Below are 22,376 nucleotides of genomic sequence, written 5' to 3'. Positions count from 1 at the left end.
TTGTCTGTTACACCAGGAAGGTTTCATTCAAATAATACATTCTGGATTGAGGGGAAGTTTTCAGGTGGTGATATGAAATATGAGAACATTGCGTAAGTGGTTAGTGACATAATATTAGAGCCATAAAATAAAATTACTCTGTGGCTCCATAATATTCTTAATTCAGGTGTATTTTTAACTTTATGGGATAGTATTTTATATAATAGTATTTTGAGAGCAACAGAAGATGCAGACAATCACAGTTGCAAACTGGTTTCTGCCAGTGTACTCTTCTATAGCTACATGCCTTTATATTCAGTTTAGTCTCCCATTAAGTTCTGTGTTTGTAAACTATTTGCATATGCAAATTGAGTAGCTAAACACTGTGTTCCCAAGTCCAGGCCTTCTCAAATGCAAAGTATTGAGTGGAAACATTTTACCTGAACAAACAGATGCCAAAAATGTAGTCAGAGTTGGAGTCTGGATTAAGTTGCCTTTTGAAGCATGGCCCCTGCTTTAACATTTTGTCTCACAAATTATTTCACTATCTTCCTTAGGACTAAACTATGCTTTATAAGGCAGAACTACAATGAAGAACTGTTATGCTAGTTTAAATTCAACAATTGCGGAAGTAATCATGAAATGTGTAGGGAACTGAGGACATCTGTGGTCTCATCCCGCACACATGTTGTAGGGTTACTGGTTTAAAAACACGGCAACCCATCCCACAGGAAGAGAGATTCTCCCTCTTGCCCATTCCACACTTCAGCAATGCGATCCAGAATCTGTGTGTGGCTGCCTTCTACCAAATGTTGCGTTAGAAGGGAAAGAGTTCCCTGTACCCTCTCACTCTAGATCACCGTGCAGCAAATAATTTAGCCCTTTGTGTGCATTTGTTTAATCTTCTGCAACTAATGCTTCATTTTTTCTAATAACACAGGAAATCTTGATTATTTCCGAGAAAAATCTTGCTTCATTATCAAAATGCAATTCTTTTAAAACAGTGAGGGGAAATACTGCTCACAATACTGCAGGCACAAACTGCAAATTAGAAACACTGTGAAATATTTCTGTGAATAATTCACAGAACACTTCTACCAAATCCATTTTGATGTAGATTTTGAGTGGTTTGTTAATTTTTTTTTAATCACTGTAACACCTACACATTGGAACCTCATTGTACTCGAGACTACAAATGGAGTGAAACACTCTGTGTCCCAAAGACTTTGCGGTCTAAACAAAAGAGCTGTTTAATGGATAGCAGAAATAAAGGTATTATTCATGTTTCACAGATGGGAACTGGGACAGCAAGGGGAAACTGAGCTATAGTGGGATTAAGTGACTTGCCAAAGATCATAAATTGAATCTATGGCACAGTTAAATGTTAAAATCAAATCTTTTGAGTCAGACTTCATAGCTTAGCAATGCAAAGTGGCAAATATCAAATTCATGGTCAAAATTATTTGTCTTAATCTAAAGCTTTCCTTTTGCCACAACTTACTTTATCTGGGCTTCCAAATACTTGACTATATTTTTGTGCTTCTTCACTTGGATGTTCATTATCTAAAATTAAAAGATCACTTGTCCAACTGTGAATCACACTGTCTGAAGTCCAAGTATTTTTTCTCCCAAAAGACCATAGTCCCAATGACTATTCTGAAATAATTGTCCACAAAATGAATCATGCTTCTGGACCACATATAATAAAAATGCCTCATCTCACAAATTACCTTAATTTTGTGTTAGGATGTCTTCCTGAATCCTGCTCAATAGCATCAAGCAAGTAGCCACTAAATAAAAGCATTAGGAGATTCTGGGATTTTTGAGCCAGTGGCAAGCTTCCAAGTGAACTGAAAGGTAATGTTGGCTAGGAGTAATGTGCCACAGCCAAATTGCTGATATATGACATGTCTTACGTTCACAGCCAGACTTGCCATATGCAGCAAAATGCTGGACTCATCTAATTCCTTTTGTTTGAGCAATTTGAAGTGAATGATATTTAACTTCTATTAGCAAAAATTAAATTATACCTCGATTAATTTTAGACGAAGAGGAATTTTAAATGTTGAAATGAAGAGTATCCATCTTGCATCTGACAGAATGAAAAATATCCCTTGGTTTAGAAACCTGAAATCCTCCATCAAATCTATATTATATTCCTAAATGTTGGGTTTTGGGTAAGCATATCTTATGGAGCTGAAAGATGTGTAAAAATTCATGCACTCATACAGCTTCTTTTTATCTATCTCTGCTCTCCTTAATGTGCCACTGGCTAATCAGCCTCAAGGCAGGAATAATTTATACCCATGAAATAAATTGATAATTCAGCCTTTTCAGATAGCAGTATATGAAAATGCCTAGTTTTTGGTTGAAACATCAACATTGCGTTAGGTCTAACAGTGACCTTATTGGGGTGGGGAATGGTTAATGTGACTTCTGCTTTGACCCAATAAATTTGTGACTTTTTTGCTTCCTTGAGCAAAATGCCTTCAAAAATGGAGATGCATAAGGTGGATGAGTTATTATCTTTGACTGGACCAACTTCTGTTGTAAAAGCTCTGTGTGCTGTCAACGCTTGTATCTTGCCAAAAGAAGTTGATCCAATAAAAGATATTACTTGACCTACCTGGTCTCTTTAATGTCCTGGAACAAACACAACTACAGCCATACTGCATTGAAAAATGGAAGCATTTTTCTTTTGGCATAAGGAACATGTACAATATTGTCTCTTCCATATACTGCCTCACATCAGGCCTTATGCAGTGGTTGCCTCTTTAGCCTCACATTGGCTCAGAATGCCCACCTTTTGTGGGACAAATATTCCTATTACCTTGTCTGAAATATTACACATTTATACCAGTGTCTTGACTCCTCCATCACAGCTAAAATCTTCATCCATGACTTCTTGTCTTTTACTTTGACTGTTAGAAGTCCCTGCATTCTGGATTTCAATTTGTGCAGAGTTAAAGTAAACTTTTTCATTAACAAGGGAGAAAACTGCATCACATAGTCTTTGAAGAACTGTTTGTTTCAGGATCCAACTCAAAATTTCATCTTTGCTTTTAAAATTCCCAGTGGATGATCTCTCAGACCTTGCTCTCCACTTCCCTCACTTCTTATTTGTGTTCCAGCACCACTATTCTCCCCATGTTCCATGCAAAAATCTTTTGTGCAGTTTCTGTGAACTTGAGCAGCCTTTTCATATGTATTAATTTCATCTGTTTACATATTTCAAAATCTCATCTTGAAGCATGCCTTCACTTTTGCGTGGTATCTCATAAATGAATAAATAAATAATACAGATATCAGCAAGAGAATTTTATTTCTTTAACTGTATTATCTGATCTCCTGGGTCTCTCTTCTCTCTCTTCTCTCTCCAACAAAGTAGTAACTTATTCCGAAAGTCCAAAACCTCCAGAACTGTTTGGAAAATGGGACAGTATTACTTACGTTGTTATTGTCACATGTAACAAGGCTGTAAAATACAGGACTGTAAGGAATATATCAATAATTGTATTTAGTGTCTAGGAACCAATGTTTACATTAGGATACTTTTGGTAATCTGTACCAAAGTCATAGCTACTTCTCCTGTTATTACCTTCTTCCTTTAAATTCATTTAAATTCACAGCATTTGATTTTAGGGGTCTATTTTCTTTTTCATAATTTTTTAGGGGAAAAAAACCCCTTCCTTTCTGATTACAACATACCTGATTCAGAAATTGTTCTTCATTAGCTTTTTTCTAAGACAGATTGAAATGGCTATATATTAAGAAATGGAAAAATTCAACAGGGCTACACAACTGCATTCTTTAAAGCAATTTAAGCCTTCCCTTTTTATGAGATACCAGCAAATTTGACTGAACTTTGACTTACCATCCAGTAGAATTGTGTTTTTTAATATGTCCTCTCACCTGCCACAAGGAAGAGAGAAATAGAGAAGCGGCAGATTGTCTCATGAATTTGTTTAATGTGTGCAAACGATGATCTTGATTATGGTATTGCCATCATAACTGCATTCACATTTTAATTCTATTTAATTTTATCAAACATAATAGTGGTCAAATTAGTTAAAAAATGTTTCAATACTCTCATTAGCCCGTGTTAGTACTCCTCACCCAGAAAGGCTACGTCTACACGTGAAGCCTACTTCGAAGTAGCCTATTTCGACGAATAACGTCTACACGTCCTCCAGGGCTGGCAACGTCGACATTCAGCGTCGACGTTGGGCAGCACCACATCAAAATAGGCGCAGAGAGGGAACGTCTATGCGCCAAAGTAGCACACATCGAAATAGGGGTGCCAGGCACAGCTGCAGACACAGGGTCACAGGGCGGACTCAACAGCCAGCCGCTCCCTTAAAGGGCCCCTCCCAGACACACTTGCACTAAACAGCACAAGATCCACAGAGCCGACAATGAGTTGCAGACCCTGTGCATGCAGCATGAATCCCCAGCTGCAGCAGCAACAGCCACAAGCCCTGGGCTAAGGGCTGCTGCCCACAGTGACCGTAGAGCCCCGCAGGGGCTGGAGAGACAGCGTCTCTCAACCCCACAGCTGATGGCCGCCATGGAGGACCCCACAATTTCGATGTTGCGGGACGCGCAACGACTACATGGTCCCTACTTTGACGTTGAACGTCGAAGTAGGGCGCTATTCTTATCCCCTCATGGGGTTAGCAACTTCGACGTCTCGCTGCCTAACGTCGATGTTAACATCGAAATAGTGCTCAACACGTGTAGCCGTGACGGGCACTATTTCGAAGTTAGTGCTGCTACTTCGAAGTAGCGTGCACATGTAGACACGGCTAAAGTGTGATGATCAGCCGCAAGCATATGTTATCTGTGCATACCTGTCCAATAGAAGTTCTGTATCTGTGGGTTTGGTAATATTGAGTTTACGTATTTTTATATTTTTCTTGTGTAATATCAATGCTTATGTTCAATGTATTATTTTTATTTATTTAAATTTCCACAGTTGCACAAAATCATGGGTTTAATTTTTCCCCTATTTGCGCTTTCATAATTGTGGGAAACTTTTTGGAGGTCAGACGTTAGGGAGACAATAATTGTCAGGAACTGGTGAGAATGAAAGGTTAATGCTTTCTAACTGGAAATACACACCTTCAATATCATATGTTAAAATATATATAAATGTTCTTAAACCAAATTGTAATAAATTAGCAAGTAGCATTTTTCTTACTTTTCATACCTGTGCTTTTCAGTGACCACTGGAAATATTTTTCAGCAGTTTGTATGTGAAAAGAGGAATAGACATGTACAAATAGAAATGTAATTCTTCCCTGCCTATGTAAAGGAGTGTTACATTGTGGATAACAAATTTGATGAACCAATACGATAATCTCAGCTCTCCAGATTAATGGAAGTAATCTGTAAGGGCATTTTCCTCTGAAATAAATTAATCATTATGATAGCCTGTCCAGAATCTATCCAAAGCAATGCTAAAGTGAAAATGAATGGTTTCCTTGATATACTTGGAAAAAAGGGAATATATGCATTACAATGTATAAAATAAATACTGTTCTGAAATACACAATCAGTATGCACATACTCACTGCTTCACGGTAGGCTAAATTTCACAGAAACCATAGAGTTAATGTTGACAAATCTCAAATAAAATCATCTATAAAATGTACGTTAAATATGTAAGTCTGTTGCAGTTTTTAAAAGGTTCTGTCCCTTCACTGTAGTTTCTTTTTAAGTACTAAGAAAACTCTAAAGACTAAATGTTTCACAGCTAAATTTAAATGATTAGTTGTCTGTTCTAGAAATTTGACTTTATATGATTCCTATTTTTAAAATATGGCTGAGAATTTTCTCTGCAACTCAGGCCCTACAAGTGTATTTAAAAAAACAAACCAACCATAAAATCCTTTTGTAAGAGCAAACAAATTGGTTGTTTTTTGACCTTTTCTTTCTCGGTGGGAAGAAAAGCATTAAGTCACTCATGCAAAGGTCATTTATGGTAGCTGTATGCTTTTATGAGCCTTTATCATTTCACTGACAAGGGCATCGTGATATTGATCAGCTACACAAGGAGGCCAGTTACATGAAGAAACTTACATAGAGACACCCAGGCACCATTGTTTTAACACAGTCATTATCCCTCCTCACACCCCACATTGCAAGGTAGGAAATGACTACAAGTGGCAGGGGTTCAATTTAAATGATGATATTACATAAGCATTGAATGGATTTGTCATTTCTTACCGTAACAATTTATAACCTGCCTTCCCATAAGATTAAGTGGTTTCATTTTCAGGACACAAAACAAAAATGGGGGAAATACAAACTCATCCCATTGGGATTTTTTAAGAGGGAGTTGAAATTCTCCAGGAAAGGCCCCTTTGTCCTGTTTTTTATGTTAAGTTGTAATACTAGTGTGTGTTTAGAGGTGTCGATGGAACAACCCTTCCACACTGCACACACCCGCAACCACCACCAAAAAAAAGGGTGTAATTAAGCATAGAATCAGGCACACTGGATTTCCTGGTCTTCCTCCCTTTTGGGAATGGGTAGACAGTGTGGGGGGAAATGTGTGAGGAGAGATTGATCATTGGCCCTTCCCAGATCCCATCCTCCACTCCCAGACCTTTGTAGGAATGAAGGGGATGACCGTGTTTACCCTGGCAGAAGAGCCTACTGGTGTCCTAGGAAGGGAATGGAGTTATGTTGTCCCTCAAACCAGTTTTGACATTTTTCCTTCTGTCTACTTAAAGACCTGGAGGGGAAGAAGAGCTACCACCTTGCAGGGAATGCTTCATAGAGTGATCAATCTCTGAATGGCCTTTCTGTATTTAAATGGGAAAAATTCATGCTGTTTCACAGTTGGTAAATTGTGTGTATGCAGGACAATGAAGCAGAAGTCATGAAAGAATAGTGACTAGAAGAACAATTCTTTGCAGAGTTAAATTTGAGGTGTTAAAATTTTCCAGTCTTGCACCTGTTAAAGCTGTTAAATGTATATCTTTGCAGCACTCAGTTGTCATAATCGGTGGAAATTTATTTTTTAGAAAAGTAAGGTAAATCATTGTTACATATACTTGCAAAATGTGTTAGAGAAACATTTCAAAAGTGACTTACAGCAGTAGGTGAACTGTACAGAATTGTATATAATCTCAGGTTTTTTCAGTTGCTCACAGATTCGTGCAGCCAGAATTCACCTTGTACAGACTTCCTGCAAAATAGATCAGCTATGAGACTCTTTCCGTAGGAACCTTAGTACATTTTTAAAAAGTTCAAGGTGCATAGAGGTAGAACTGGCTCTTGGTGATTCGTTCTTGTGTGCAATAGGGAAGCATAGAAAAGTGGAAATTTTTACATGCTTATCAGGAAAAATGCTTTAAACTCGCTGGAAAATCAGGGTTTTTACTCAAATAGTATTATAATGCAATTCATTCATGAAGTATACTAACACTCTGACTTACTAGAAATTGTTGGTTTATGTTTTTATTAATAATATTTTGATAGTGTTGCCTTGAAAAAGTGTGGGCCAAATTCTTATCTTAATCACAGTGATATAAATTCCAGATAATTTTTTTTGTTTGTTTGCCTGAGTGTAACATCTGGCCCTATATAGCTAAAATTTGTGTGTTATATCTGAAAGAGTTTTTTTTTCTTTTCCAGGACCATTTCCTTAGGGATTTACTATTTTGTTTTCATGACTCTGAGAATACTTAAGCAGAAATGGAGCAGATGGACTGCAAACCCTACCAGCCACTGTCAAAAGCTAAGCATGAAATGGATCTAGCTTATACAAGTTCTTCAGATGAGAGCGAAGATGGGAGAAAAGCAAGGCAATCATATGACTCCAGAGAAACTCTAAATGAATATAGTCAAGAACTAAGACTGAACTATAACAGCCATAGCAGAAAAAGAAAAGCTGTTGACAAATCTACTCAAGGTATGTAATTGATTTTCTTTTTTGCAAATTATTAGACGTATCATAAAAATGAATTTATATGCAGGTTAAACCTCTCTAATCCAGAACTCACTTTTCCGGCAACACCTGTAATCTGCATTGATTATAGCTAGCCAGACCACCACTTATGGTTTGTGGCCAAGTTTCCCGTGGTCCCTTAAGTTTGATTACAGGCACTGGCTCTCTGTGTTCTGTGCTGATATTTAGCTGTAATTTACCCCAAATGGTTATGTCTGCACTACAAAAATAACTTTGAAGTAAGTAACTTTGAAGCCGAGCATCTACACACTCTTTACTTCAAAGTTAAACTCCTGGGAATGGAGTAAGGACTTTGAAGTTGCGCCCCCTACTTCGAAGTTAACTTTGAAGGGAAAATGTGTGTAAACTGTCTGCTAGCTACTTTGAAGTAGTGCCTAACTTCGAAGCTAGTTCCTACCCAATGTCTCTAAGAGCCCAGTAGGCAGTGGAAGTGTTAGTAGTGCTGCAAGACAATATTGACTTCCTGTTGTTCGGCAAATTCTCTTCTCCTTCACCAGTCCAGTCCCAAGAGTACCAGATTAGAGAGGTTCAACCTGCACCAGCATGCAAACATATGTGAGGTGATCTAGATTAAAAAATAGCCCTTGCATGGGTACTGAGGCTGGACTAGATGGCCTCTTGAGGTTCTTTCCAGGCTGAGGTTTTTGCTGATTCTGTGCATTACTTCCAAAGGAAGACAGTGATTGTCATTTAAAAAGTCACCATTTGGCACCTTTTACCACAAGGTGATTATTTTCCTGTCTCAGACTACAATGTGTCAGTTGTCAGTAAATGTTATTTTTAGGTTGTGACTACTCTTACCAAAAGTGACTGGGTAATAGTTTACAACTTGTATGTATGCTGTATGGATTTTCTTGAGGTACCAGATTAGCTTTGAGGTTGTAGGTTATCTGTCCATGTGCTTGTAAAGCTTGTTGGTAAATTCAAATGCAACAATCCTCTTAAACAAAATTTGTGTAATCCTGTAAATAGCCAAGTCATTTACTGACTGAAGGAGAACTAATTTATGTAAGGACAAAAACAAACAATTAACTGTTTTCCATGCTTGTTTTAAGCATAGGCCTAATTGAGGGGAGAACTTGTATCTGTCCTAGAAATCTTTTCACCACATATAAACAAATAATGTAGACAGCTGGAAAGCAGTCATATTGAGGAAAAGAAAAGCCTATGTTTTATTATATATTTGAATGCAGCACCTATTCAAGTTATTTTGGACAAGATTTACACTGTATCTGTTTGATTCGCCAAGAGTCATTGCCTTCTTCCCCAAGAAATAAGTGGGTTTTGCCTAATTAAAAAAAACATCCCATTTGTTATACTTTGAGTTTATCCCCACTCTTGTTACATGGGCTTATTTCTCTGAGAAGTGCATCTTGTTTAAAAAAAAAATCAATCAGTTTATGGGATTAACTCTTTGTGATTTCCTTGACAGAAAAGGTCAAGTTTGTGTGCATTTCTGCATCAAGTTGCTTGTCCTGCTTCTACTTGTTCAGGATTGGCCTGTTGGGAATCAGATTTAAACTTGCACAAACTGATATGTTTCTTGAAGACTTGTAGAGGTATCCTAGCTTACTATAAGTGTCGTCTTTGTTTTTTATGCCAAGTTTAATGATCTGTTCATTTCTTACTAGATATCCTGGGCATCTGTTCTGTTTACCTTATAAGCATCTAACTCTTTCTTCCTGCAGCATGTGCTTTACAATATACAGTATACCCCTGATTTATGCATAGGCTGCGTTCTTGGCCAACCACATATAAATCAATCTTTGTGTAAGTTGGAATTGGGTGGGGGAGGGGCCCTGCTGCCTTCAGGTCCACCAGTCCTGGTTGCACCTGGCTCCAAGCTCTGATGAGCAGTGGGGAACCGAGAGCCGGGCGCAACAGTGCTGGTCAGTTTCTTTGCTCCCAGGCGTGGCAGCAGTGGGAACCTTGGTCCCTGGTTCCCTGCCACTCATGATTTCGACTCACGTTATTGCAAGAAGCGCATAAGTCGAAATCGTGTAAGTCGGGGGTCTACTGTGCTCTTCAGCTCAGCACTTGCCTAATTGACATCTTGAATACAGATGTCAATATCTTATTATGTAGTGCCATTGGTTCTTATGATATACTTGCTAATACTTCTGTTATACTTGATAGTGTATGGTAGTATATTGAGTTAACTGAATGGAGATAAAAATTTGCTTGCCTAACTGAAAATCATATAATAAATTTGTCTCTTGTGACAAATTTAGTGCGGCATAGTTGTCCTAGTCAGTAATTGTATAGGTTTGTTCTGCCAAGAATTACATTGTATATGGGTTTGTAATGCCAGGAATTCATCCCCACATCTTTGTAGTGCCATAAGTCATACTGATTTGTTGTGCCACTAATACAGCACGTAGTTTGACATGCTAGTCGTCCTACAGATATGGGTAAACAATTTGTTCAAACAAAAGTTAAGCTGAAAAGATGACATTCACTTCTGGCTCCAGATCTGGGTTATATGAGCTTCTGTTTCTTGATTTGAAGTCTTACAGGCTTTCAAAAAGGCCAGTGGATCTTTAATGGAAGAAATTCTGTGACAGCTAGGCCATATCTACACTACCTCTCCCTTTCAGAAGGGGTATTTAAATGACACAGATCAGAATTAGTTAATGAGGTGCTGATATTCACAGTACGAATCGGGGAAAAAGGGAATTTTGACTAAGTCTGGGGTTTATTTATTTACATGGCCCGTTTACATTTTGAAAGTTGCACTTTTGAAGTGTGACTGGCCACTATTATGCTAATGAGTGTGCTATTCATATCAGAGCTTCGTTAACCAGTTCCGATCAGTGTCATGTAAATACCCTTCTGAAAGGGAGGGGTAGTGTAGTCACAGCTCCAGTGTACTTGGGGATATCTCCTTTCTTGGGTTGCACTGAAACAAGAACACGAAAAAAATAACAGGTCTTTTTGAGTTATGAGTCTGACCTACTCCAGAGTTATAAGAGTATATTTGGAATTTGAGTTCCCATAATTCCTACCAAAATTTTGCTGACATTCTGTATTAAGCACGTTTAATTTTGCAAAAGGTAATTTTTTGTAATCACCGTCCATAGAAGATTTAGAATGTTGTCATCTTATATTAGCTGAAAACCTGGGAAGAGGATAATGTTCATCACTTGTGTATACCACGGTCTTTTGAGGATCTCAATGTTTTTACATAGGTGGATAAGTATTATTATCTCTGTTTAAAAATAGGGAAACTGAGGCATAGAGACTAAGTAATACTCACAATCATTTACCTGGTTAATGGCAGAATCAGAAGTAAATCTTGTTTCTTGACTTTGTCAACCATTAGACAACACTGAACGCAATCCTGAAAAAGTGATGATTAGCATTTTGCAGTAGGGGTAGATTCAGAAGGCGTATGAATTCCACTCATGTAAATTGTGGTAATAGGTAAAGAAACAACAGTCACAAATAAAACGATTAAAGATCAACGGTGAGATAGCAAACAAATATGATGAATTCTGGTGAGGAAATGTGAGAAGAACAAAGTCACTGAGAAAGTATAACGAATAATGAGAAACTTGGAAAGGAATATATTTTAATGGGCTTTTTATTTCTAATGTATTTAAAATTGCAAATCCACTTCTATTTATAAATCCAAATGTTAAGAAATAGGAAAATTCAATATTAACATTAATACACATACAAGGATTATATTCTGATGAAAAAGATTTTTTCAATCTATATCAGATAAAATATTGCTTGTATCCCCAATAAGAAGCACCAAAACTAACACTTAACTCACTATCTAAAAACAACTTTGCCACTTTTTGTCAGGTAATTTATTGCTGACAGTTTGACTTCCTTGTGGCTAGTAGTGTCATGAGTTAATTAGTAGTGACATCCATTGTTTTCTTCATGAAATAGTTGTTCTTTCATAAAATAGGTACTATAGACAAATATGGCACTAATACAGTAAGTGTATGAAACCTCCCTGGTTTGTGTGCTAAACTCAATACCAACATTTTGTCAGTGGTATTTATTTTGCTTCAAATATATCTTAGATTATTTAATACAACTGTGTTACTATTAATATTTGTAACAAACACCCCTTGTAAATCTGGTTGTAGAAATTATAAGACTTGTTTTTGTGAAAATAATTTCTTGATGAACACAGTGTGGGAATACAGAGTATAACACAACTTTCATGGTTCACCCTGTGCTTCGAACTTTTTTCTTAACTGTCTTTCCCTTCCTTCAAACCACATCTCAAAACCCACTTCTTCGAGAAGGCTTGTTTGTTGGGTTTTTTTTTCCAGAAGGTTTGCTTGGAGAGCTCAAAAAATAAACAGCGAATATAGAATTAAGTCTAATGTTAGATCACTGTATAAATTAACATGTCCTATCACTTGCAGAACATCAAATGCTGTGTCTTAGAGAACTTTCTAACGTACGATGAATTTAGGTTTGGCGTGATTTTCATTTAAACTCAGTTATTTGCCACATCTTAGGCTGTGAAATAAGATTACGCAAGGGCTTTGAAGTATGGCTATAGGAGTTGGCTTGACTTTTCAGTTTCAATTTTCCACTCCTAATGATTGAAGTAAAACTTCATGAGTATATTTTACCAAGACAGATTATTTTTGAGTAATTGCAGTGTTCACATTGCTTTGTTCATCTGAAGGCTGTAAACTAACAACATTATCCTGGGCAGAAAGACATATGAAGTAAATTTCCGGCAGTTCAAGTCTACTATATCAGAGGGGTAGCAGTATTAGTCTGTATCCGCAAAAACAAGTCCTGTGGCACTTTATAACTAACAGATTTATTGGAGCATAAGTTTTTGTGGGCAACGGTGCAACTGACGAAGTGGGTCTTTGCCCACAAGAGCTTATGCTCCAATAAATCAAGTCTAATATGGTTGATGATTCTTGGTAAACATAGAAAATTAAGCTTTTGTGGGATTGTGCAATAGATTTTTGATAGTTTAAAGAGATGTGGCAGCATTAGCAGGAAACACCAGATATATTGCTGATTCCTGATAGGATACATCTTGATTTTGGTATGGAAGTTTTTGGGTTTTTTTTGTTTTTCCCTCGCAGGATGTGTAGTATACAGATGTTATTCTCGTTTCACTTTCATGGCAGGAAAACACCATTTTCCTCAAGGAGTTTCTGTTTGTTTATGTGACTCTGAATAAGAATAAACTAGTCCAACAATTTTTGGAGATGCAAAGAAAGAAGCGATATTCCTTGTAGCCTAATGTTGAGTATTGTGGAAAATAGCAGTTTTGAATAATGAATTCCAGACAGGACAAGCATCTGCGTTTAAGTCACTGGAATGATGAAGGTTATTGATTCTTAACAAGGGTGAGCACAAAGAAGAGTTTAGTTAGTTTAAAGTTTGTTCTACCCTTATCCAAGTTATCTTCCCTGTTTAAAGTTTTTTTTTTTTAAAGTTTAATTAGGTTAGACTTAATGTGTCGTCATCATCATGCTGGGCTCCCCAGGGTTCAAGTGATGAGCAATGTGCAGGGAAGCCATGCCAGCCTCCAATGGCCATGCCTACTGCATCATGAATCGAGGTGAGTGTCACCAAATCCAATCCTCTTCTATTGCTCCAGCCTCACTGTAAGTGCCAGGAGGGACTGAGCCAAGGGGCTCAAGACTTGTCTGTAGGAAAAGTCCCTCCAGCAACCAGCCCCAGAACAGCCCTCTGCTGAGAAACTGGCATGGGAGACCAAAGGTATGGAGTCTGTGTACCCCTCTTTCTTGATTAGCACCCCATCGTGAAGGTGGGCCCTTCTCCAGCACATTCCTGGCCTCTGTCACTATCCTCAGGGACTGTGCCAGTTGAAAATACTGCCATGACATCCCCATTACTGTCACAGCCTGCATGTCTACAGCAGTCGCATTTGGAGTCAAGGCGCCTACCTTTGGCAGCATCGTCAGCACCACTGGCTTTGGCCACCTCTACTGAGCATAAGAGGTCCTCAACGAATAAGATGCTGCCCTCCGTGCCATACATGGAGCACAAGTGGCACTGCTCTGGGTCTGCACACCACTCACATGAGGCACCAGACTCGGCATTGTGCGAGCCCACGGCAGAGGCACCCTCCCATTCTCACGCAGCACAAGATAAGGCACCTAATCAGGACTGAGACTCTGCTTCATTGAATCCCCACAGCACCAGAGCATGGCATGGTGTCCAAACAGTGCTGTGAAAATTTATCACCAATGGTATGCATAGCACCGGCACCAGCAATGCCCAGCTTGCCTCACCAGGTGTTCTTGGTTCTGCTCCCTTCCCCATGTTCATCCAGACACTTGATGTTCTTGCGGGGTTTGGGGGGGCTAACCCACATGTTCCTGGAGGAAGCAGTTTCGAGCAGAGTAGTGTTTTTGCTGAGCAGCACTCAAGTCCTGCACACTCCACCTGGGAAGATGTGCCACCTACCGTGGCTTACCCACAGCTGCCCCCACCATGGTTTGCACACCTCTATCTGCAGGAACCAGCTCCTCAATGGTCATCTTGGCAGGTGCAGTCACGCTACTCCCATGCTCTTTTGGTGCTGTTCATGGCATTCCCTTTGTCACTGCAGCCCACCACATCGATGATGTATCCACAGTCACAGCACTCTGGAGTTGCAGATTCCCTTTCAGAGGATGAGGACAGGTCCCTGCTGTATCACGCCTCATCTTCACCAAATGATGCAGTGCTCAGAGTTTCACCTGCCCCTACAGACAATTCACAGGTTTTACAGTAGCTTTTTGGTGGGTGGCCCAGGCTCAGGAGAAGGACCTGCAAGAGGTGCCAGGCAAACAGTATAGACTTCTCTGCACCCTGCAGCTTCACTCCTCCAGAATCGTGATTTCCATGGGCGAGGCCATAATGGACCCCACAGATGTCATCTTGCGGATGCCAGCATCCATTCCTCCCACCAATGAGAGGGCTGACAAATGATACTTTGTGGCATCTAAGGAGACAGAGATTCTGTTCACCCATCGCAGCCAAACTCATTTATTGGTGGATGCTGTCCATAACAAAATCAAGTCCTTTTGCTCCACTCCTCAGGACAACAAGTAAGAAATGGGACATCATAGGGCACCAAATTTATTTTTCTGTCACGTTACTCTTGAGGACAGTGAACTATGTGGCCGTGCTGGCTGATTATGACCACCTTAACTATTCCAAACTGCAGGAGTTGGTTTCCTCTATAACTGAGCAGGTCTCTCTTGTGTCCAGGGACAAAGCCCTTTCTTCTTCCCATAGTCCGTTGAAGGTCTGCTCCATCTGACTCAAGTAGGCTGTTGTAGTAAACTGCCATTGGTTGCTCTTTTTGCTAGCAAGCCTCAGTCATTTATGTGGCAGGTGGAATTATGTCTTGGCATCCAATTTCAATTCCTTTGCTCAGACCATGTGGATTTGACATCTGAACACCTGGTTTCCACCTGACTGTTTAGCCCAATGTCCTGGCTGGGGCTGAGTTCATACCTCCTATTGTGAATCTTAGTACTGAAACATTTTCTAGTACAGCTACATAGCTAAAATCTATAACTTTATCTACCAACATGATACAGACATATAAGTAGCATACATAAATTCAGGACATCTTCAGCTTTCATTAGACATCTCACATGGCCCCCACCAGCACAATATTCAGGGCCAGAAGATAAACTGGGCACATAAAATGGCTTCCATACCCAATATAAAAATCCGGTCATCTAACAGCAACACCTAGCCCTTATGAATGTAAAACAAAAAGGACACATGATTGTCCATAATGTAATACACGAAGGGCACATGATTGCACAGTCCACTATTGACATGGCAGACATGGTAGTTAGAGTCACAGCCTCCTCTGTGCTCATGAGGCTTGTGTCATGGCTCCAGCTCTCAGACATCCTGAAGGACTTGTAGCAGAAAGTGAAGGACCTTCCCTTCAACAAACATCATATGCTCATGGAGAAGACAGATGAGGTCTTTCACTCTATGAAGGATTCTCGCACCACGCTGCACACGCCGGGGATGTATACCCCACCCATTCAAGCAGGCCCATGGGAGCAGTCACGATGTTTTGAACCTTGCACATGACACAGATCCCAGCATCAACGACCTCACCAGCAATCATACTAACAGTCCATGGTGTATACCCTAAGCAGCAGTTTTGAGCATTTGGTTGGGAGCTTAAGGGATCTTTGTGCTCCAGCTGTCACACAATGTGGTCACCATCCATTCCTCCACCACCTCTGTCCTTTTTCCACCAATGGGTGGCCATTAACTCGGACAAGTGGGTCCTGGAGCTAGTGGCCCAGGGGTTTTCTACCCCATTTACCTCTGTTCTCCCCTACATGCCCCCCTGCCTTTTCCCTCTTCAGGTACCCTCTCATGAGCTTCTCCTCGAGTAAGAGGCACAGCACCTCCTCCATCTGGGTGTCGTTAGTCCGGTCTCAGTGGAGTTTTGGGGCAGGATGTTCTACTCAACGTATTTCCTAACCCAAAAAAAATGGGGTGTAGTTCCATCCTGGACCTCTGGAGGCTCAAGAAAATATGCTCCATATTGATGTTTCAAGATGGTGACTCACGATCATTTTTCTGGCGCTGGTCAGAAACTACTGTGTGTCAGCTCTAAACCATCAAGATGCCTATTTCCACATCACAATCCACCCAGCGCACAGGTGCTTCTTTCATTTTACGGTGGGGTCCCATGATTATCAATAATTTGTCCTCCCATTTGGGCTGTCCACTGCACCCAGGGTGTTCTCCAAGACTCTGGCCATCATGGCCACCCATCTGCATTGTCATGAGGTGATCATCTTCCCATAGCTGCATGATCCTCATAAAAGGGCCATCATTCCTGGAGCCCCTTCACATGGTGACGATCACCACAGACCCTCCTGCTCAGCCTAGGCTTCCACCTAAATCATGAGAAGTCCACACTTCAACCCACATGGTTCCTTGAGTTCATCAGAGCCCACGTAAACAGTACCACTGCCAGAGCCATCCTCCCACTGCGCAGATTCCAGGCCCTGCGCGATCTCTTAAGGTGGCTGGGTCACATGGCTGCCACCACATATGTGGTCAAGCTAGACAGACTGCGCATGTGGTGCTTCCAGTGCTGACTGGCCATGTGCTACACCATTGCCAGGGATATGCTGTCCAAATGAGTGGCCATACTGCCCTGTATTCTTGCCTTTCTTCAGTGGTGGACGTGTCTGCATAAAATTCTCACTGGGGTGCCATTCCACTGACTGCCCACATTTATTACCCTTACTACAGATATGTGTCTTATGGGATGGGGGCCCCCACTTGGGTTCCCTTATGGTCCAGGGCACATGTGCCTCCATCGAGCAAGCGCTCCACATAAACCTTCTGGAACTCAGAGCAATCTGCTATGCTTGCCAGCATTTCTGACGGCACCTCACAAGCAGAACAGTCAACATCCTCCCAGACAATGCCACCTACATGTATTATATCAACTGTCAGGGCAGAGTTTGGTCCCTGTCCCTGTGTGCAGAAGCCATAAAACTTTGGACTTTGTGCCTTTGGCACCACATTACTCTGCTGGCCACATATGTCCCCGGGGTGCTGAGTGCGACCATGGACACAGTCAATCGCTTGTTCAGCCATCACCATGAGTGGGAAATTGACACAGTGGCTCTCAACCACCTGTTCCAGCTTTTGGGGCCTCCCAAGTCAACAAAAACTGTCATCAGTTTTGCTCCAGAGCAGGTGTGGGGGGAGACACTCTTGAGGATGCCTTCTCCATCAAATAGGACATGCCCCTTCTTTATGCATTTTTTCCTTTTCCTTTAATTCAAAAGATGAGACTGGATTGGGCTTGCCTTATCCTGATAGCCCCAGTGTGACTGAGACAAACTTGGTAGCCTCACCGGTACCGACTGTCAATGGCAACTCTGTATCCCTTTCCTCCTTGCCCACCTTCTGTCTCAGGTCTTCAGCTGCACCCTTCACCTTGATCTACTCCAGCTGTGCTTACATGCATGGCTCTTTCATGGTTCTGGGATGCCAAAATCACATGCTCTGAGGAGGTGAAACGGGTTCTTGTTAACCACAGATGGGAGATCATCCACAAGTCCTACCTCTACAAGTGGACAGTTCTTTCAGTGGTTGGGCACTAATCACCTCATGCCTCCTCACACCATGTCCCTTCCTGATATCCTTAACTACCTGGTGCACATGTGTGAATCTGGACTAACCTGCTATACCATCAGGGTGCCTGCCGAGTTGTTTGTGGCGTTCCACCCAGAGGAGGGTGGGATCTCCTTTCTCACACATCCTATCACAAAATGTTTTTTGACAGATCTGGCAGTACATTCTCCGGTCCCTATCTGGGACCTTAACTATGTACTAAATTGTCTCATGAAACTTCCCTTTAAACCCCTAGGAACGTGTTCCTGGCTCCGTCTATTAATGAAGGTCTTGTTTTTAGTCGCCATCCCATTGGCCGGAGAATCGGGAAGCTTGCTGCCCTGATGGCTGAACCTTCTTACGTGGTGTTTACCAACGATAGTCACTCTTTACTTTCATTCTAAGTTTATCCCTAAAGTTCCCTCTCCATTTCATATCAATGAGCCTATCCACTTACCTGCATTCTTCCCAAAGCCATGCTCTAATCCTGTTCATGCGGTGTGGCAGACTTTGGACATTAGTCAGGCAGTGGCCTTCTACATCGGTCACATGAAGCCTTGGCACAAGCCTCCTAGTCTTTTTCTCTCCTTTGTGGAGTGGTCCAAGAACCAGCTGTTTTTGTCTCAACAGGTGTCCAAGTGCATCTTCACCTATATTCACACCTGCTATGCACTTCACCAGAAAGGGCATCTGGGTGCTGTCACCACCCATTGTACTAGGGCTGTCTTCCACCCATGCCTTTGGGCCTATGCAAGGCAGTGACATGGTCTTCCAGCAACACATTTGCACAGTACTGTGCTCTTTTGTCTTCCTTTGCTTTCTCCGAGCAGGTCAAGTTCTTCCACATTCAATCTACTGTAATCGTTGCCAAACCCACATCCAAAGTGCAACTACTACTTGATAGTCACCCAGAGTGAAGCACCCACAGGGATGCTACTCGAAGGAGAAGAGGAAGTTATTTTGAGCAGTCACAGTGGTTCTTCAAGATGTGTCCCCCAGTGAGTGCTCTACTTCCTTCCCTCCTTCCCCTGGTTTGGAGCATCCTGCTTTATTTACTAGTGTAGAGAAGGAACAGAGGTATCTGTGTCGTGCACGTGCCAGACAGCATGAGGAGGCACTACTGCACGTGCGTGGCACAGGAAACCACAGCTGTAGGAGAATCTCTGAGAGTCAGCGTATGGACACACTAACACCAAGAATGGAGCACCGTTGAGGACACATTTCTCGAAGAACTATGGTTACTACAGAAGGTGAGGAATTTCCTCTTTCTTATTTGTAGGACAAAAACTAGAGTCTAAGATTGCTAGCCAGGCAAACAAAATGAAGCAACTTGTATAAATTCCCTTAAAACACACTGACGAGCTGAATTGGTTTAAATGTTTCATCAAAAAGACCTAATTCTTATTGAAGCAAAACTCCTGTTGTCCTCAGTAAATGTTGCACAGTAAGAACTTTGAGGACCAAATCCTAATCTTTCAGACTGTTCTTATTCTAAGCTTTAATTTTTCCTATTTCTAAGCCTGTCACATTTTCTGTATTGCAGGTGTATGTAATAGGTGAGCAAATTTTTTACTTTGGGCCCCCTTTTCACCCCTGTGATTAGCAAGGCCCCACAATCTGTCTAATGCAATCCAAACCAGCAGACATTTTGGTGATGTTCACATGGGGGGAAAAAGAAAGAAAACATCTTTTGGCCTGTATAAGAAAATAAGTATGTAGAATATGAAAACTTTATTCATCAGTTTATAAATGTGAATACACATACATAACAGTAAAATAGTTCAACATTGTTAATGAGCTGGATGAGCCTGAGACTCAGCAGCTGATCCTGCTGCGCCCTCCTTAAGAAATTTCCTGTCTCCTTAAGGGAGCCTGCCCCCCATTTTGCTTACCCGTGGGTTGTACTGTATATTCAATGCTCTAGCTTTACAAAGCAATAGTGTTTACAGAAGAATTCTTGAGACTGAGTTCAGAAATGTAGAATGCACTTTCGGTTATACTGAGTTCAAATGTTTGCTTGCCAAGAAGAAAGATGTTAAGCATATGGAACTGGAATTTCATTAATCAGTCAGAAGTAATTCTGTTTATCTTCAAAGACGTGAATATAAATTGTTATGTCAAGAAAATGTCATTTGTGTCATCTGTGAACTGGAACTAGCTTTACTTGTACAATGGTCCAAAGTCTGTCTCATACTGGTATGAATCCATTAAGATCAGTAGACTTATTCCTTGTTTTACTAGTGAGAGTAGTATTTGGTCCATGTATAATAGGCACTGTTTGTTTCATATGTTATATTTCTCATGGTGGTTCTGAGACACCTGTAAAAGAAGGCCAATTTTTATCAGCTTTTCTTAACATATCATATCTGTACCATTAGAATATATTCTTACTTATTTAAAATATAGTGTCCTCATTCGTATATGAACCTTATAGCATCCTGTCCCACAGAAATTTGCATGGAAAATAAAAAAGAGGCAGAAAATACCACCGTTCCAAAACCTTGACTTCCAGCTGCGTATATATTTTTTAAGAATATGTTTGCTGCACAGTCACTTTACTTCTTTTGACTACCTGCTTGCAGCCTACCCACCATGTAGTGCAGTGGTTCTTAACCAAGACTATGTGTACCTCTGGGAGTAATCGGAGGTGTTCCTGGGCATGCATCAGCTCATCTACATATTTGCCTAGTTTTACAGCAGGCTACATAAAAAGCACTGGTAAAGTTACCACAAACTCAAATTTCATACTGACAAGACTAGTTTACATTGCTTTATATGTAATGCAATGAAATTTAAGTATAATATTAATATTCCAGTTGATTTGTAATCATATGGTGAAAATAGACAAAATTTTGGTAACAGGTACTTTGATACTTTTGTATTTTTATGTCTGATGTTGTAAGTAAGTAGTTTTTAATGAAGTGAAAATTGGAGGCATGCAAGATAATTTATACTCAAAGTTTACAGTAGTCTGGATGTTTGAGAGCCACTGTTCTAGTGTATGATGGAGTTAATACCTCCAACAGAAATTCAATGTGGTGAATGGCTCTCTCCTTTATCTGGGAGTTTCTGGGAGATCACTGCTTTCTTGTAGAGGGGAGTATCTGCAGACTTTGAAGAAGATGGATAATACCACTTAGGCTTGGCAGTTTGTCACCATAACTAAGTCGATGTACACACCACAGCCTTGTAAGTGTAAGGCCATGTCTACACTAACAGGGTAAATTGATTTGAAATTAAACAAGTTAAATCATGGAACTTAAGTTGACATAGCTCAGATTGATTCACAGCAATGTCTACATCATGCTAGGTGGACAGGAGATGAATTCCGTTCAAAGTAGTTTCCATCTCTTATTGAGATGGAATACTGAAGTTGACAGGAGAGCATTCTTCCACTGACCCATTGTGTCTGAGCCAAACCAGTTAAATCATTGCTGCTGCATTCATCACAGCAGCACTGACCTAACACCTACTGAAGACAAGCTGTAAGTGCTCTACTCTATTGATATAATAACTGCACCTCCATCAGAGGCTTAGGGGTTATATCAGTACAGTTAGGATTACAAGTTTCTGTGCATTCAAGTGCAGCAGCTTTCTTGGTATGTCTCATTCTTTATAATACAGTATCCAAATGACTTTGCTATGCAGTAGCCAGATAGTAAGATATCTGAGTTAAATTTCATCTTTTAAAAGCATACGATCAACTGTTTCCTGCTCTATTTAACATTTTCATGCCTATCTCCTTTAGAGGAACAGCAGATTTCATAGGTTCTGTCTGGAGATGAAATCAAAGATCACTTGAAGTGTGAGAGTATGGAAGGGTGTTATCTGAAAGTATAAAGAGTTTTGTGAAAAATCATCAGTACATAATTTGGGCATTAGTTCAAATGATATTATGATCAGTATAGCTAGTGGATCGTGGAAAGTCCTTTTTTATATGAAAGAATATACATAAGATAATGTTGTCTCTGCCCATTGCAAAAAGCAATGACTACATGTGTGCATGAACTTGTGGTAATAATAGTTCTTCAAGTGCTTCCTTGTGTCCATTCTATTTTAGGTGTGTGTGCTCTCCAAGTGCACTGGTGTCAAAAGTTTTCACCCTCAGTGGTATCCATATGGGACTGGTTCTGACACCTTCTGGAGTGGAGTGCATATGCTGTGGTATAAGGGGTGCTGCTGGCTACCCAACTGGCAGTTCCTTCTTACCACCACTGATGGTACTGGAACGCCTCCTTGTGTTGGCAAGTGCTTGTTTCCCAGGGGTTTGCTTGTACCTAGAGTTTTTGTAGAT

The 22,376-nt window shown here is 40.5% G+C and overlaps 1 protein-coding gene across 1 annotated transcript in view; it reads left to right on the top strand.

Annotated features, from left to right (window-relative positions):
• The window catches only part of TENM1 (teneurin transmembrane protein 1), a 516,043-nt gene that overhangs the window by 119,993 nt on the left and 373,674 nt on the right, over positions 1-22,376 (top strand). Inside the window, exon 2 of the mRNA XM_075007401.1 lies at positions 7,624-7,900. Coding sequence (XP_074863502.1) covers positions 7,684-7,900 — 217 coding nt within the window. The 5' untranslated portion in view covers positions 7,624-7,683. The remainder of the gene's footprint in view (positions 1-7,623; positions 7,901-22,376) is intronic.

The sequence above is a fragment of the Carettochelys insculpta genome, chromosome 13, assembly GCF_033958435.1.
Source record: "Carettochelys insculpta isolate YL-2023 chromosome 13, ASM3395843v1, whole genome shotgun sequence".
In the NCBI taxonomy this organism is placed as follows: Eukaryota; Metazoa; Chordata; order Testudines; family Carettochelyidae; genus Carettochelys; species Carettochelys insculpta.
This window is presented reverse-complemented; position numbering and strand designations above follow the sequence as displayed.